The 18,618-nt window shown below is 48.4% G+C and overlaps 1 protein-coding gene across 1 annotated transcript in view; it reads right to left on the bottom strand.

Moving 5' to 3' along the window:
- Positions 1 to 18,618, bottom strand: part of TRA2A (transformer 2 alpha homolog) — a 51,207-nt gene that overhangs the window by 11,604 nt on the left and 20,985 nt on the right. Inside the window, exons 2-6 of the mRNA XM_082258746.1 lie at positions 18,407 to 18,540; positions 16,211 to 16,376; positions 15,936 to 16,124; positions 11,038 to 11,153; positions 3,779 to 3,865 (exon numbers count right to left, since the gene is read on the bottom strand). Of these exons, the coding sequence (XP_082114872.1) occupies positions 3,779 to 3,865; positions 11,038 to 11,153; positions 15,936 to 16,124; positions 16,211 to 16,376; positions 18,407 to 18,540 (692 nt within the window). The remainder of the gene's footprint in view (positions 1 to 3,778; positions 3,866 to 11,037; positions 11,154 to 15,935; positions 16,125 to 16,210; positions 16,377 to 18,406; positions 18,541 to 18,618) is intronic.

The raw sequence follows: 18,618 nt of genomic DNA on the forward strand, positions 1-18,618 counted from the left end.
GAGGCACGAAAAAGACATTTGTGAGCAGTAAAGGAAGGCCCCCGCCTAGTACGCAGCTCCTTGCTCTTACAGGCTTGAGGCAGATTAGTGCTCTTACCCCCCATGACACCTTTGATCAACTGGTCCAGGGAGGATCCAAACAGACTCTCCCCTGTAAAAGGAAGATCAGTCACAGCCTTCTCAGAAGTCTGGTCAGCTGACCAGCATTTTAGCCATACCATGCACCCAATCGCAATCCCCACTGCACACATGAACACCAGGGCTTGGGTCAACTAGCCTATTAGTTCCAGTTCCGCAGGGGGAAGCCGTGCCTTTTCCAAGTTATTTTAAGTAGCAGTCTGCGCTACTAAAACATTCAAAGGTAGCCTTTAACATGTGACCTGCTACCACATGTAAATGGCGGGATAAGGATTCCACCCGTCTATCCCCGGGATCCGGAAAGGTTGGAGACTCTTCCACCGGTACTAAAGTCGCTTTATTCAACCTGGCCACCGGAGAATCCACTTTTGGTGATTGTCCACCGCCTCCGCAAAAGGATAAGGGCGTGCAAAACACTTAGGCCCCACAAACATGTGCCTAATGCGTCTTCATTGTTCATCCATTATGAAACCATTCTGGACAAGGGAATACCTTGCCCGATTTACGGGAGCCAAAAGACACCTGCCTATCTGACCCTGTAGATTCCCCGCACAGAAACCATCATGGTTTCCACCAATGTGCATTCCCACGTGGCGGCTAATGAGGACAGGTCCTCTTCACCGTCAGAATGTGAAGACACCGACACATCAAGGTGGTCTGCGTCCGCGGCAACCATATCTCTGTCTCAGAGTCCCATGACCCTGCTGATGAAGGTGAGGGTGTTTGCGGCAGGCAGCACCAGAAATTACAAAATCCACTTTTGACATCAGGCTTTGCAAAAAAAAAAAAAAAAAACTGCACTTTCTGGCTGCGACTAACCGGAGGGCCCCACAGTCGCTTCCAGGGGGTCTGCAAGTGAATTTTTATCCTGGGACTCCATTGCTCAAATAAAAATATTTTTTTTTTTGTGTAATGTCCCTTTAAGACTGCAAAAAAACACGGTCCCCACCCCTATTACTGCAGATTCACAATCCCTGATTATTATGTAATAGCAGAGCAGAAGAGGAAAAAACCCACAGGGAAACTCAGGAAAGTTACCAGACCACAGAGAAGCATCCAGCCTGTTCAGTGTAAAAACGAAACTAACACTGTCTGCACAGGAAGAGGAAGCAGCTCTGCCTTTATCATTATAATCCATGCCGCATGCCTGTCCATCCCACGGACATCAAGAAAATGGCCACTCCTACATCCTCAATGGGGAAGTATAGAAAATGGCTGCCTATGCAAACTAACAGGAACACAGATCATGAACCACAGCAAAAAGACAGCCCCCAACGCACGTCATGCAGACTTCAGGACCCCACCAAAAGGGATCCCAAAACAATAGGCATCTAAAAAGGTCCCTAGCCAGAGACCCACCCAGGACAATCCACCCCCCCCCTCAAATAAGCGCTATAAATGGCTGCATCATTAACGCCCCCAACCCAGGTAAAACCTGCTAGGAGTAAGGGAATGCAAAGGGGTATACCAGATTAGCCCTCCGGGTTGCCAGGGAACTGAGGGAGCCCCTAAGGTCCGACCAATACAGGGAGGGGCCCACACCCACCAAGGGTGTTTGAGGGGACAATTTTACTCGCCATACCACAGAAGCAAGTGGGTGCCACGCCAAAACAGATCGCTTCCCACCCAGGATGGGGCTGCTGTCAGCTAAGGGAAAGCTGCACCTCGGTGTTCCAGGTCGCTGCGTCCCAGTGACTGTCCACTCGCAGGCTTGTCTCCATCCATCGGGGCATTGTTGTGGCAAGGCCAAGTTCTGGACTAGAACCTGCTCACGCTCGCTGGCCAGGCTGGGAGACCTTAAGGATCTAGATTATCCAGTGCGAAACCCGCAGCCGGCTGTTGCTTGTAGTTTCTCTGGATCTTGGTCCGCAGGAACTAACTAGTTAAAAAACAAAAAAAAATAAATAAAAATCACACTTTCCCTGTTACAGCTAAGACCGAAGTCCCAGCAGGGAGCTAGGTCCCATTCCTAACACTAGGCAGAACAAAAGCTGCTTGATGGAGTCTGAGGGGTTATGCCTGCAGGGACAGCCCCCATAGGCGTGGTAACGTTTTTTTTGTGCCTATTCCTAAAAGCATAACCCTATGATTCATGAAGACAAGGAGCTGCGTCTGTTGATGAACGATAGAGAAATAGGATTTTTGTTCTTTCCTTAAAATGCCTTTAATGGATTACGTTAAGGGTTGGGTTATTCAATGCTGGCAATGTTTTTGCCAGTGTTTTTCTCCTGTAGGCAGTAGTATTAACTTTAAGATTTAAGGTGTCTCAGTAGAATCCTTATTTCTCTTGTACAGCAAAAAGACAAACTCAACCAGTCCAATTGAGAGCAACACCGCAAAAACAGGACCAAGCAACATAAAAAGCCACCCGAAGGATCTTATGCAGGAAGCTGGGATCAGACAAGACAACATCCACCAGGTAAAACTTAAATGTGAGAACAGACCACCAAGTGGCAGCCTTGCAAGTGTGCTTGAAGGCAAACAAAAAAAAATTATACAATTACACAAAGATAAAGTAGAATGCACTGTGATAGGAAACGGGTTACAAGATTTGGCCTGCCTGAGTCCACAATAGAAGAGCAGTGGCTAGGAGCATCTCACAGCCTGAAACCCATCCAGACTATGAACTGCAGCCAGGCAGAGGAACAGAAGAACAATGTCCTGGTTGACGTGAAAGGAAGACACTACCATAGCACAAAGTCAGTTGTGTGACTCGCCACTCTGCCCGATGAAAAAAACAGGGATCTTGCAAGATAAAGTTGCCACTACCTGCTTTTAGAGGAAACCACTACAATAACCACCACCCTTATTGGTCACAAAGAGGGGAATGTCAAATGGGCCAAGACTGTGGGATTTGTTGGAGATTCTCTCTGTGCCTCAGAAACCTCTAAGACCTAGGGGAATAGCAAGTTGGGAATAAATGGGAGATGCCTAGCACAAAAGATGTCAGCCAACGAATGAGGCTAAGAGTCTCTAAGACTAAAAAAAGAACATAAATCTGGCCCCAGTCAGAAGTTAAAGACAAACAGACCCAGCTGCTAAATGCAAGGAGAACCTCCTAGAGTCCAGGTCCTGAGAGACATCCCATGTATACATTCAACATCCAAATAGGAGCTCTGCGAAAAGCAGTCTTCAGCATCATTGCATTAACCTCAGACAACGGTCTTAAAACCTGGGCTACAGCAGTTATACTGTTAAGGGCCAGCAAAAATTGTGAAACATGATAAATTAGTCCTTCGAACAGAAGAGCCAGGAGATCTGACTAGTTTCAGACGCTCTGAGCTCTTGCAGATCAGGTAGGCATACCACATCCACCTGGGCCAGTATGGAGATATGGAGGATCCTAGGAATACCCTCCCCTATTCAATCTAGGCCAGAAGGAGCAATTTTAGGTTGTCAAAGAAACCAGAAATCGTGTCAGCATTTGAAGATTTCCATTATATGATCATTCTAGTGACAACCCATAAGTTTAGTAAACAGGACAATGGGTTAATCTCCTTACCAGGAGCACAAACCGTTTTTAAAACCGGACTTGCTCTAAACCATCTCTACACACTATCTAGAACTTATGAAAAAAAAAAAAAAAAAAAAGTGGTCTTAAGTATACTATAATTGAAAGCCGAATAAAATTCAATTGTACCTGTATCTGTAGTCGTATTCCTCATATCTGTCATAGCCCCGATCATATCCTCTGTCATAATAATCTCGACGACGTCCACTGCTACTGCTATATATTAAAAAAAAAAAAAAAAAAAAACAATTTGTCAAATCTTACCTGTAAAATTCCTTTCTCGGAGTCCTCCAACAGTCGCCGCCACCTCTAAGTCATCACTATTGGGTATTGACTTCCGCTCCACTGGAGTAGCTAGACATAAAACTTAGTCAAAAGAACAAAGCATTTAGCATAGACACACCCATGGGGGCTGTCCCACTGGTCAATACCCCCCTGCAGTGATCCCTCCCAACTCAGTTTGGTAGAATAGCAGTAGGCGTACAAGAAAAAACCCCAAAAGAGGGGCGGCAACTGTCGGAGGACTCAGAAAGGAATTTTACGCTAAGATTTTACAAAAATTCCCATTTCTCTTACATCCTCCGACAGTCGCCGCCACCTCCAAGTCATCACTATTGGGATGTCCCAAAGCAGTGTAGACATGAGGGGTGGGAGACGCAACCGCAGAAAAGGCGACGCAGTACCCACATCAGAGAAAGGAACCTTACACGCACAGTAAGAGAACCTGCTGGGCAATAGAAAAAGGCTCAACAGGAGCAACAAACCCAGGAAAACATATCCAGGGGATAAACACCCCAACAGCCAGGGACCCACAAAACAACAAGGGTCCCCTATGGCACTGCCGCACTGAGAACTTTGCGGCCAAAAGGAGGCATCAGCTGATGCCAGAACATCCACCTTTTAGAATTTGGAAAAGGGGTGCAACGACGACCAAGTCGCAGCCTTGCACAGCTGGGCCACCGAGACCTGATGCCGGTAGGCCCAGGACGTACTCCATGATCTGGTAGAGTGCGCCTTAACAGGGAAGGGTGGAACCCGTTCCTTCAAAGCATAGGCCTGTTCAATGGTCTGTCTGATCCATTTGGCAATGGTCGCCGCAGACGTGGCCATGCCCTTCCGAGGTCCCTCAGGAAGGACAAAGAGGGAATCCGATTTCCGAAAGGATTCAGTGGACGACAGGTATACCCTAATCGCCCTGACAACATCCAAGGAATGCAAGGCAACCTCCTTAGGATGCTTAGGCTTCGCACAGAGCGAAGGCAAAACAATGTCCTCATTAAGGTGAAAATCCGAGACCACCTTAGGGAGAAAAGACGAATGAGGTCGCAAGACCACCTTATCCTTGTGAACCACCAAATAAGGAGAGCGGCAAGACAACGCCGCCAATTCTGACACCCTGCGAGCCGAAGTGATCGCCACTAGAAAGGCAACCTTTTTAGACAGCAGAGGTAACAATATCTCCCGGATGTTTTCAAAGGGAGAACGCTGTAATACGGACAGAACCAAGTTCAAGTCCCATGGTGGTAAAGGCTCCCTCCGGGGAGGAGCCAAATGTTGCACACCTTTTATAAAGGTGCGAATCAAGGAATGAGACGCCACAGGGCGTTGGAAAAGAATAGCCAGAGCAGAAACCTGGCCCTTTATCGTGGCCAGCGCCAGGCGCTGGTCCACACCAGTCTGGAGAAAAGCCAACACTCAACACCGAGTACGAGCGAGGGGAGAACCCCCTGGACTCACACCAGGCGAAATAGGCTTTCCAGGTACGGTAATAGATTTTACCAGATGAGATTTTCCTAGCCTTGATTAGAGTAGGAATGACCTCTGGGGAGAGACCCGTCTCAGGACCTGGGTCTCAACAGCCAGGCAGTTAAAGCCAGTGACTAAAGCAGGATGGAAGATTGGTCCCTGAGACAGTAGATCTTCCCGCATTGGCAGCCGCCACGGAGGCACCACTGCCAGGTGAACAATGTCGGCGTACCAGGACCGCCGTGGCCAGTCCGGCGCCACCAGAATCACCAAGTGCGGTTCCGAGGCTAACCTGCAAAGGAACCTGGATAACTGAATCGGAGAAAAAGGCATACATCAGACGATGCTGATGCCACGGGGCCACCAACGCATCTGAGGCGTCAGCCCACGGATCACGCGTTCCTGCCACGAATCTTTCCACCTTGTGGTTTAGCCGAGATGCGAACAGATCCACGTCCGGGGATCCCCACTTCGCACACAGCATTTGGAAGACCTCCGGGTGCAGGGACCATTCCCCCTGGTCCAGGGTCTGGCGGCTCAGATAGTCGGCCTGCCAATTCTCCACACCCGGAATGTGAACTGCTGAGAGTGTCGGGACATGAGTCTCGGCCCAAGACAGAATGTCGGTCACCTCCCGGCCCGCTCCTGGTGCCCCCTTGGTGGTTGATGTAAGCCACCGCGGTAGCATTGTCCGTCTGTACCCGAACAGGACGGCCCCGAAGTCGATCAGACCACTGGAAGAGACAGAGCTTGATCGCTCTCAATTTCAATATGTTGATCTGAAGGGAGGATTCCTCCCCCGACCAAGTGCCCTGGGCAGACAGGTTGCCCAGGACTCCACCCCAGCCCGACAGGCTGGCATCCCTGGTAATCACCGTCCACAGCAACGGACGGAAGGATTTTCCTTCTGACACAGCCGGGGACTGAAGCCACCACAGAAGATCCATTCTGGTCCGGCGACTCAATGAGACACTCAGATCCAAAGGACTGAGGTAGTCTGTCCCACCTGGCCAGGATCTCCGCTTGAAGAAACTGTGTGCAAAACCGAGCAAAGGCCGATACCATCAACCCTAGGGACCGCATGCAGGTCCTGAGTGACGAGGATGGCTTGTCCCTGAGGGACCTGATCTCGTCCTGTAAGGTCCGGAGCTTGTCCTCCGGCAAGAACACCTTTGCTTGATTGAGCAGAGTCCAGAACCATTCCGAGATAGGGAAGACGAACCGAAGGAGACAAGGTCAACTTCTGTACGTTGATGGTCCATCCGAACTCCTGGAGCGTCTGTACCGTGGTGGACAGATCGCGCAGTAGGTCCTGGCTGACACACGATCTTAAGAGGAGATCGTCCAGATATCCCAAGACCGCAATGCCCTGAGCCCTTAGCAGGCGCCAACACTTTGGTAAAGATCCTTGGAGCCGAAGCGAGACCGAAAGGTAACGCCACAAACTGATAGTGGTCCTCCGCTATTGCAAACCTAAGGTACCTCTGGTGACCCTCGAAAATGGGGAGGTGTAGGTACACATCCTTCAGGTCTATAGAGGCCAGGAATTCCACTGGACTCAGGGAGGCCACCACAGAGCGGAGGGATTCCATACGGAAAGCGGTTCAGCGCTTTCAGGTCCAGAATAGGACGCACCTTGCCCTCCTTTCTGGGCACAGTGAACAGATTGGAATAAAAACGCCCGAAACCTGTCCCGATGAGGCACCGGGACAATCACACCCTGGGCAAGGAGGTCCTGCACTGCTTGACGCAGGTCCTGCAGGCGCCCAGGGGTCAAATCAAGATTTGAGGGAAAGAATCTGTCCGCCGGCCGGGAAATGAATTCGATCTTGTACCCTGATCGAATGATTTCCTGAACCCACCTGTCCGGAATTCGGAGCAGCCAAGGTTGGAGGAAACCGCGCAAACGTCTCCCCACCCCTGAAATGGGTGAGGGCGCCCCTTCAGGTGGAGGCGGATTGACCCGCCACACCAGCATTGCCGGACTTCTGCTTGCCCGCCCAGGGCTTCTTCTGGTTACCTTGGCCCTTGAAGGGCTTGCCCTTGCTTTGATTCCTAAAGGCACGAAAGGACCCTTGATTGGGTCGAGAGGCGGAACCCCGCTTGCCACGAAAGGACTTGTTCTTCGGGTTCTGGGGCAGCATGGTGCTCTTGCCCCCCCCGTGACGCCTTTTACCAAGGTATCCAACGCCTCGCCAAAAAGGCGAGAACCAGCATAGGGAAAATCAGCAACCGTTTCCCGTGATGTCTGGTCAGCCGACCAGCTCTTCAGCCAGATCAGTCGACGGTTAAGCACCGCAACACTAGATAGGCGTGCTACCAAAGGGGCCTCATTCAAGGCCGCATCGCACAAATACATGACTCCTTGGTGAATTTGGTCCACCATAGCCAGCGTGGCAGAATCAGATGCGAGGTTGGGTCTAAGCACCTTAGTCCAATCAGCCACCGCCTGAGCCACCAGAACGGACGCGAACACAGGTTTGAGCAAGGAACCCGCCACCGTGTAGGAATGGCGGGCTAGAGACTCCAACCTTCTGTCTGTGGGATCCCGAAAAACCGGGGTCTCCTCAGTAGGAATCAAGGTAGCCTTGTTTAACACGGCCACAGTGTGATCCACCTGTGGAGGCACACACCATCGCGATTCCGTAGCCAGCGCAAATGGATAAAGCAATTTAAACTGACTAGGTACCGTAAATGGACGTTTTAAAGTGCGCCACAGTTCATTCACAGTGTAATGAAACTCAGCGGGGCAGGGAAAAACCTGCGCCAACTTGCGGGTCCTGTGTGTACCAAAAGAGGACACAATGCCCGGAGGACTGGGCTCATCCTCCAAGTGTAGTGTTTCTTTCACAGAAGAAATCAACTCATCCATGGTCGCGCGTTCTTTAGGCGACCCCGGGGGAGAATCATCAACCCCCTCAGACCCCAGTGGGTCCAGGGATGAGCGAGACCCTGAAAAGGGCACGCCCGCTGCAGCAGCTACATCACCATCTGAATCAGGAGATAGATAATCTGGGCCTTTTCCTAGCAGCACGTTCAGCACCTCCATTTTGGACACTAAAGACGCAACTACGGCGGCCAAATCAGGTATAACAGGGGCCACAGCAAGACTGGGGTCCCCCACCAGGGCTGGAGGGAATTTGCTGTCCTGAGATTCCATTGCCCAAGTTAGAAAACAACAGTGCAATAAAAGATACTGGCCCTTCCCAAAAAAAAAAAAAAAAAAAAAAAAAAAAAAAAAAAAAGCTGCGGAGTGCGCAGCCCACCGCTATATGTACAGTGACTAAAGACCCCCAAAAAGGAGAAGAAACTGAGCCAGGAAGGACAAAACAGAGTTATGGAAGAGGCAGTCTGCAGAGCCCCCAGAGTGTTACCACATCGATCGCTGCTTCAGAGGAAAAGGAAGTGAGGTCATCAGAGGCTGAACTATAAGCTGCAAGACCCAGGGAAAATGGCTGCCCATAGAACTGAATGGGAGGCTTCGGCAAGATGGCCGCCAAACAGGTGCTCAGAACGATCGTTGTGCCACACATAAGATGGCGCCAAAACAGCATGCAGATTAGCCCATAGTGAAGCCAGACATGCTTGCCCATACTAAAAATGGCGGACCGCGCGGTTTTTACCCGCTGCGGCCGCCGCACACGCAGTCTGCACCCCTAAAAACACCGAAGTGACACAGGGGAAGGGGCCCCCAAAAACACACAGCACCACATGTACAAGTGACCCCCACAGGGACCGCATCAGGGAGCCCCACACAGGCACAGACATGGGGAACACACAGCAACACAGGACTGCCACCCCAGACAGAGGCCCCACACAGAAGTACTTACCTGTACCAGATGGCGTGGGGTGCCTCTATGAACGGAAAGCCGCTGTCCTCATCTGACAGGGAATGCCGTTAGCCAAGAAAAGGACACTGCAGCACCGCAGATGTGTCCAGTGAGGTAGCCACCTCACAGGCTGCATCCCTTCTGCGAGCAGGGATGGGTCGTTCATAATGCCAGGACGAACACATGGCCGAACGCTCAATGGCGGGCTGGGGATCCCTCTGACCCTCTGCCCTGGAGAGCCAGGGCGGCCAGTCCGATTCCCAGCTCCGCAGAATCCATCTTCATACGAAGATCTGAGTAAACTAAGCTGACAAAATAAACAGCTAGTAAAGCAAAGAAAAAAACTGACATTTTTAAAAAAAAAAAAATCAAGAAAAAAGATTAGAAGGCTGAGACTGAAAGCCCCAGCACAGGGAAGACTGACTACTCCTGACGCTAGGCAGAGACAAACTGAGTTGGGAGGGATCACTGCAGGGGGGTATTGACCAGTGGGACAGCCCCCATGGGTGTGTCTATGCTAAATGCTTTGTTCTTTTGACTAAGTCTTATGCCTAGCTACTCCTGCGGAGCGGAAGTCAATACCCAATAGTGATGACTTAGAGGTGGCGGCAACTGTCGGAGGATGTAAGAGAAAAAAAAAAAAAAATTATATATACACACACACACACACACACACACACACACACATATATATAAACAAAGTTATATGGGGTCAACCATACCTCAGACAAAGGAAAGCTGGCATGTCCAATATAATCACTATAAAATGTAGTTTTATGCAGATGCCATCATTTCAACACCACATACAATCTGAGAACTGCTCTACTCAACCCCTTTATTCAGCATTTGAACACTACAACACCATTAGAGTTTCTACAGTAAAATAGAAGCTACTAATATGGTTTAAATCAAAGGCTTCATATGCACACTTTTTAGGCTGTTCATAAGAGGATTATTGCTTTTTTGCCTCTAAACACCCCTGCATGTTAGCCTGTCAATGCTGGTTTTAGAGGAATTTAAAGGCAAGGGCCTTTAGTAGCAGAAAACACCCCACAGCCTGTGCGCAGAGTGGAGAATCAGTGTTTAGGCAGAGAAAAAAAAAAAAAAAAAAAAAAACACTGTAAATGTACCCAAGCGCTAAGCGTGTTTGGCACTTGAGCATAAATTTCAATGGCCAAATTATTGGGGGCCAATGAAATAAATGCCCAAGCACTTTACAAGAGTTTACAAGCGTTTCCTGCCAAAACGCTGCTGCTAGGAAGACAGGAGTCTGGGAGTGTTTGCAAAAATGTCCAGTGTGCATGAGGCCTTAATCTAACCCCATAAATTAGGTAAAAGCTGGATAGTCAATGCAATGCCTATTGTGAAAACTAATAGTTTTAAAAAAAGCGCAAGTACGTGTGAGACCAGGTGAAACACACTGGGCACACTACACTGAGAAGACTGAACCATCAATCCTGCTCCCTGATAAGCAGAATACACGTTTTACCTGCTGCTCTCCTGGTAAGCAGACAGAGCCAAAAATACTCTACCTAGCACAGGACTAGGAGGGTGCTACAGTTATATTCACTGTGGAACCTAAGGGGTTAATCACATGCATTGTGTTAATGTTTGACAGTCTTCTCTAATCCTCCCCTTCCACAGTCTCCAATCCATCTTCTGACATTAGAGCCTTGGGGGCATGCTGCACATGCTCAGCTTAGTGTGTATTGCTAGAGAGTTTTTTTTCCTTGGGAGGGGGGGTGCATGTGATTGACACAGGGTTAATAAGCACTGTCCAGATAGAGGGTCAGGGGTCTAAAGTATACTCACTGTGTGGGTCGTCCCATGTAAATGCCTGGGGTGGGAGTGTGCGCTCGCTTTGTTATCGAATAGTCCACACGAATCCTTCGGCCATCCAGTTCCATACCATTCGCATGCTCCATTGCCTGGGAGAAACCAAGAAGTAGCTAAAAATGTACTCTGTACTATTGTACAAAATTTTCAGGGAAAACCTACACTTTACAATTCCAGAAATTCTGAACAAATGCATCAGCAGTGAACGGATTAATCTCCCCTCTAGGGGCTCAGATGCACACTCCCTGCACACGAATTGGTTGCCATTTCATGTTTCTCCCAACCTTGTGTCTGCCATCTCGCTCCTTGCACCACTAGCCTTTCCCACTTTGCTAAAATCGCAGTGTTGGCCAGCCTAGAGCTGTCATGAAACATTGTGTCAGCCATCTTGTGGCAAGCAGGCCATCCACCTTAGGGACCACGGTCCATCGCAAATCCGTTGGAGACGCAAAAGGGCAACGGTACTGAAACCGCTTTGGCACCACAAAATTGCACTTCAAATTGCACAAACTCCTCAGGACAAGGAAACACTTGTGCCGCTTTCTGGGTGTCCCAAAAGACCGCTTACCCGGCAGGTGGGGCTCATCCTCTAAATGTATTGTATCCTTACCCGAACTAATAAGCGCAGATCATCCCCCTCCTCACCCTCCGCCTCCCTGTCCGACAGAGGACTGAGACCCTTCAGGGGGTACGCTGTCCATGGCAACCATATCAGACTCTGAATCAGAAGAGTGAGAAAGCCTAGGCCTTTTTCTAGAAGCCCGTTCAGACATCAGAGGACTGAGACCCTTCAGGGGGTACGCTGTCCATGGCAACCATATCAGACTCTGAATCAGAAGAGTGAGAAAGCCTAGGCCTTTTTCTAGAAGCCCGTTCAGACATCAACAGATCCACTTTGGACGCTAAAGTCGCAAGTGCAGCAGTAATCGCGGATGATTCAGGCGTACCTGAATCTTCCACCAGAGCTGGGGGGGGGTTGATTTGCTGTCCTTGTGGGACTCCATAAAAACTTTATGGCGCTGGCCCTTTAAAAACCGCAATAGCGGCGAATCCCACCGCAATGACGACTAGCCTGGAGGTACCCCACAAGGAGGAATAGAACTGATAGCAAAGGAATATCCCCTGAAAAACAGCAGAAAAAGTCCCCCAGAAGTGTAGCTATACAGTTACCACGCTTGCTGACCGATCTGGCTGCATGAAGAAAGAAAGTGATGTCACACCGCTAGAGGCTAAATAGGACTCGGGCCAAGGAAAAATGGTTGCCAATAGAAAGTAATGGGGAGGCTCCGGGAAAATGGCCGAACACATGCACAAAACCTTGCCACACTAAAGATGGCGCCCGAAAGGGCACGATACACTACAGGGAAAATGGCTGCTGAATGCCCTTACTGAAGCCAGAACAGCCTGCCCACACCCAAAATGGCGGCCCTGCGATTTTACACCGCAGCGGCCCCCATACGCATGCCTGCACCCCCAAAATCACACCAAACAGTGCCGAAGGGTTCAGGGACCCCCACAACCCCACACAGCGCAGCCCGGCCGCAATAGCGCCCCCGCAGGGACCGGGAGGAAACGCGGGCCCAGACACAGACATGAAGGGGATAACACAGACTCCAGCAGACTGCCGTCCCCTTGACAGAGGCCCCACATACATCCCCGGACATGCAATGTCACAAAACAGAGGTGGTATGTTACTTACCGATCCACAATGGCGTGGGTGCCTCTCTGCGACAGGAAGCCTCCCACCCCTGGTGGTGGGGGTGCCGTCAGCCAAAACAGGACTCTAGCAACACGCGGCAAAACGCAGTTTTGACATCCTAGCGAAGTGGCCACTTTGCGGCCTTTTGTCCCCGAGGACAGGGACAGGTCGTTTGCAAGGCCAGGACGTACCCATAGCCTGCTAAATGCTCGATGGCGGGCTGGGATTCCGTAAGGCTCTAGTACAACCAGTCGAATTCCCAGCTCCGTAAACGCTGTAGTCTTCCGAAGTTCTGACTAACTAAGCGCATGAACAAATAAAAAGCTAATAGTGCAAAGAAAAACACACTTAGCATAAAATAAATGTAAGAAAAACAGAAGAAAAGGCTGAGACTTTAGCCCCAGCACAGGGAAGCCTATCTTACACCTAACTAGGCAAAAGACAAACTGAATTGGGAATGCTGATAGCAGGGGGGTATTGGACCAGTGGGACAGCCCCCTACAGGTGTGTCTATGCAAATTTTTTGCGTTTTTAACAAGTCTTATGCCTAGATTGCTCCTGTGGATAAAGGTCAATACCCATAAGTGAAGACTATATGAGGGGCGGCGACTGTCAAGAGGACATAAGAGAAATTGGATTTTGGTCTTATTGCAAAATCCTTTTCTCGGATGTTGACGGACAGCTCCAGAATCTTCTTGACCACTGGGTTATGCTGCCCCCTACAGGAGTAGGACACTAGGCAGGAAAAAGCATTATCACACCTATGGGGCAGTCCCAAGGGGTATACGCCCACTTCCCGCTATAAGCATTCAGTTTAGTTGCAAGCAGTGTCAGAAGAAAAATAACCCAACTCTTTAGAGGGGGCGGGTGCTGTGTCCGTCAATGAACAGCAGAGAAAAGGATTTTACTGCAAGACAAAAATACAATGTTCTCATTTGTTCATTGATGGGACAGCTCAGAATCTTCTTGACCATTGGGACAAAAAGGGGAGAACAGATAATGCAGTCATGAAAGACTGGTCAGCAGACCAGCATTTCGGCCATATCAATGAGACGAAGAACCACTGCTGTCGTGGACAGCCTAGAAACCAAGGGAGCCGCATCCAGAAAGGCACCACAGACAAAGTGCAAGCCCTGGACCAACTGGTCCGCCAGCTCGCAAGGGCATGGGAAAATTGTTCCCCCTCCAGATTCTGGTGAAAAAGCTTTTCCCACTCCGTTAAAGTCTGGGTCATCAATGCTATGGTGAACACTGGCCTAAGGACCGAACAGGCCACAGGAAACATGTGGCGGACCAAAGTCTCAGCTCTCCCGTCAAAGGGGTCTTTAAACGCCGTAGACTCCTCCACCGGAATTAAAGTGGAGTTATTCAGCCTGAAAACCTGCCACAGGTGGGAGTGGCCACTTTTTGAACCAAGGAATCTTGAAAAAGGGATACAAATACCATCTAGCGAAACCGCTTAGGCACCAACAATTGGTTTGGGGAGCTGCGGGTACCAAAGGGGACCGGCACCTCCAACGCAGCAGCATGCTCCAATTTTTAAAGTTGCCCACACCAATACAATCAGTGCATCCACCAGCGCTGTTGCGTTTTAGGGTCGCTACATACTAAGCTCACCCTGAAACGTATCAGGATTGTTACGTAGACACAAAACAGGTAGGTGAAGGTTGCCGACTGCGATTCCGCAAGGTGACGGCAACCCAGAGACCACGACTGGACTACCTACTGGACCCCACACAAAAAAAAAAAAAGGGGGTGCCCGCCTGAAAATAAATGGCCCCTTTGAAGGGGCCCGTTCGCCATGACTCCAATGAGCAGGCAAGGTAGCCAGAGGGTCCGCAGCGCTAAAGGGGGGTACCCTACGCAAAATGGCAGCATGCTGTCATCAAACAAAGGTGACAACCCCCCACCCCGCAGGGAATGCGCCCAAGCTTGCTGCAGCCTAAATTTAGGTGGAGGCCCAGCTGCACAGATCCCATCCAAGGGGAGGCGGGTGGCTACAGGGCACTCACAGAGGGCCAACAACTACTTAACCTTCCGTGGAACTGGGTAGGCACTGCTTTGGACAGATCCCCTCTCCACCGAAACGGGGGTGCTGTCGGCCAGGAGGAATGCTGCAACTCAGGCCGCGACCAGGTCGTATGCGCCCTTGCAAGACGTTTAGCTCACAGGCCAGTCCCTGTCCAGTGGGACTAAGTCGCAGGCGACCTAGCGCAGAGCTGAGATCTGCACGTGCTCGCTGGCAGGACTGGGAAGACGTTAAGGATCTAGAATAACCAGTCCATCGCCCAGCAGTTAATTGTAGTTTTCACAGGAACAGAAAATAAGAGGAAAAAAATTCTATTTAAAAAAAATGCAAGGACCAGAGATCCCAGCAAGAAGCTTGGTCCTTACTCCTGACTAGGCAGAAAAAAAAAAAAAAAAACTGAATACCTATAGCAGGAAGTGGGAGTATATCCGCTGGGACTGCCCCATAGGCACAGTAAAGCTTTTTCCTGCCTAGTGTCCTACTACCGTGGGGGGCTGCATAACCCAATGGTCAAGAAGATTCTGGAGCTGTATCCGTCAATGAACAAAAGAGAAATGGGAATAATGCTGTAGGCAATTCACAGGACACACATTTTGGTAGCATAATTAAATGTGGAACGCATGTTCCTTGCTAAAGAACATTTTTTTATCAAGTTATGGGTAAAGTTCTGCTTTAAGTAATGGTACAGCTATACACCGACCCATTAAGTTTCGGTTTACTGCAGATTATTGAATCAAAAGGTGATATGTCAGCTAAAAACAGGCAAAAAATCTAGAAACCTAAAGAGGAAAGTTCAGCTACATAGTATAAAAATTGTGCTCATGAGAGAGCAAAAAACAGAAAAAAGAAAAAAAAAAAAAAGACACACCTGATTACATGAAAAGCCATCTACAAATCTATCACATTCCAGAAAGGTTTACTGCTGCATTTGGAATTTTACATATGCCAACCTAAAAAGGTCATGACACCACATTTCCAAAGAAACAGATACCAAGGTCTGGAACCGCAAACAAGCATATAAGTAACATTTCTAGTCAAGTCAGAAGATTACATTTTGCTGTAAAAAGACTTGTTCAAGCCATTTTGAAATGTGGACAAGTCTATGGATGTAGCATTTGCGCTATAGGAGTAAAAAAAAAAACTTACTGCTCTGGAATCTTCAATTCTCTCAAAATAAACAAACGCAAATCCTCTTGATCGTCCAGTTCGTTGATCATACACTACATTGACACCACCAAGGGGACCATAACGTGAAAACACCTCTCTTAGATCTCTCTCAGTTGTGTACAAGCTCAAGCCAAAGACTCCAACACACATGTTAGGATCTGGGTTTGCCTAAGAAAAGCAAATAAAAAATTACTATGAAAAACCAAAACAAAAAATTTACAATAGAAGGCAGTTGAGAATAAACAGAACCATACCCGACTACCATTATGCCGCCTCCTATTAGACATAGGAGAGTGACTGCGGCTTCTCCGCCTCCTATATTCTGGAGTGTAGGATCTGCTCTTTGAGCGCCTTCTGTGTGAACGGGAGCGAGACCTAGAGCGTGAATATCTTTTGTGTGATCGTCTTCTGGACCTCGATCTGAAAATAAAGAAACATGCAAGTCACTGCAGACATTTTTCCCAGATTTGACTTAAAGAGGAGCTCTAGCTTCCATTTGACCCCTGGAAGATTTACTAATATGCACTGCGTTACTTTGACAGTTGCACTGTCAACGCTGTTGGTGCTTGCTTACATAGACTGCTGTTCTGTGTTCTTTACCGACGATCAGCGGATGCTGGAGGATATTGAGTGCCTGGTACCTGCAAATCTTCTGCTGCAAATATTCACATAGAAGTGGCACGCCCCATGCAAGCAGAAATGCCAAATCACACACACGATCCGGCGCACAGCTGCCATCCTGTAGCAGTAAAACTTGTGCTTCCGATCACCTAGGGCACTAGGCGATAGTCGATCCGGTACATGCTTCCCCTCCCCATAAGCCCCATTTTACAAACGGGAGCGGGGTGGAGATCTGATTTAGGTACTCTGGTATCAACTTGCAGACAAAACCTAGGGACTGACTTATCAACTCCCTCATCTTCCAACCTACCTTAAAGTGATTGTAAAGTTTTTTTTTTCTCTATTAAAATAACATACATGTTATACTTACCTGCTCTGTGCAGTTGGTTTTGCACAGAGCAGCCTGGGTCCTCCTCTTCTTGGTTCACTTGCTGGAGCTACTGGCCCCTCCCTCATGTTGAGTGCCTCCACAACAAGCAGCTGGGGGGGAACTGCTGCACACAGAAGGCTTTTTTTAGCGCATAGAATGCATTAAGATAAAAAAAAAACCTTCTGCCTTTAAAACCTGTTTAATCTATATTGTGCTTTTAACTATAACATGCAGAGCGTGATGCAGCTGCGTGTCCTACAGTGTTCCCCCAGTGCTGCAAAAAACTTGCAAAATAGCAGAACAATGTTGTCATGCAACTTTTGAACTGGTCAACGGGGCCACCTTCCTTGAACACACTAGCTGCATGGTCAATGCTTTAAGACTGTTAATTCTCCAGTAAAAAATAAAAAAAAAAAACACCACCTGTAAATGGGTGTTTATTCTTGCCTGTCCTAATACCCAACAAGCATAAACTTTTAACTCACAGCAAACTGATTTGTTTATTTCAAATCCTTAAATATCTCCATAAGATTTTATAAGATCAGATAGCAAAACTAACTTCTTAGGGCAAAAATGTTGGAATCCAAGCTCCCTCTGTCAAGGTGTGTAGATCCCATTGGTTCTTCAGTTCAGGTCGTAAATAGGGCTTAAAAAATTGCAGAAACTAAACCTCTGACCCTTCAAGCCAAGCTCACACATTACTCAAAATGGCAGAATCTCTACTGCCCATTAAAGTTCCAGCATTTCAATATATAAGCACATCTTAGGCCAAGTTTAGACATGTGATTGGGGGGGGGGGGGGGGGGGGTGGGTGCAGCAAAATGTCTGCCCCCTCCCCCCTTAAGCTGCAATAGGCAGTGGAGATGCTTAGTGCCCATGGCAAAGTTTACCAAACATGTAGCGATTGGTAGGCTTGCTGCCTGCTAACTGCTACGGATTTAAGTAAATAGGGATGTGCCATAAATGCCCGCAACCATGTTCAGTGTATGCAGTTGTGGTGCGACTGTCGACAAAAATGGTATTAAATAAAACAGGCAGTGAAGAGTTCTCATAAGCGATCCGCACGTGGATCAAGCTTAAGAAAAAAAAAGAAGAAGGAATGAATGTTTAAATCTACCCTGAACATCAGCAGACAAAGTCCACTGTATAGCCTGGCATTAATAGAAAGCTCCATAGGAGTTTAATGTAGAAACTTGAACTTTCAGGAACTGCAAAGAAACAGTTCAGCACCATTATGGAAAAAAAAAAAAAAAAAAAAAAAAGTTTGCTTTGTTGGTCAGTAAAGAATACATATTTGCCAGTAAATGGTAAAACAAGCTCAGTTATAATCGGAACCATGCTTTTTTTTCACATCTGCTGACTTCGATAACTTATTGGTCAGCTCATCGCTGTAATAGTAGTGTGGCTTCTGGCAACTGGAGCAAAATTAGTATTGATCAAAAACAAAAAAGCCACTCACCGAGATTTTGACCTTGATCGGGAATGAGACTCAGATCGTTTTGAAGCTTTTGACCCACTGCGAGAACGAGACCGACTTTCAGATTTTGCACGGGCAGCACTTTCAGTAGGTGACTTGGTTCGAGAGCGGGATGCCTAACAGAACAAAGAAAGCTTTAAAAAAAACTCTGAAAGTCCTAAGGAATGCCTACCTTGGTATAGCGAACAAACGGA

Source organism: Pelophylax lessonae, assembly GCF_965119305.1.
Source record: "Pelophylax lessonae genome assembly, chromosome: 5".
In the NCBI taxonomy this organism is placed as follows: Eukaryota; Metazoa; Chordata; class Amphibia; order Anura; family Ranidae; genus Pelophylax; species Pelophylax lessonae.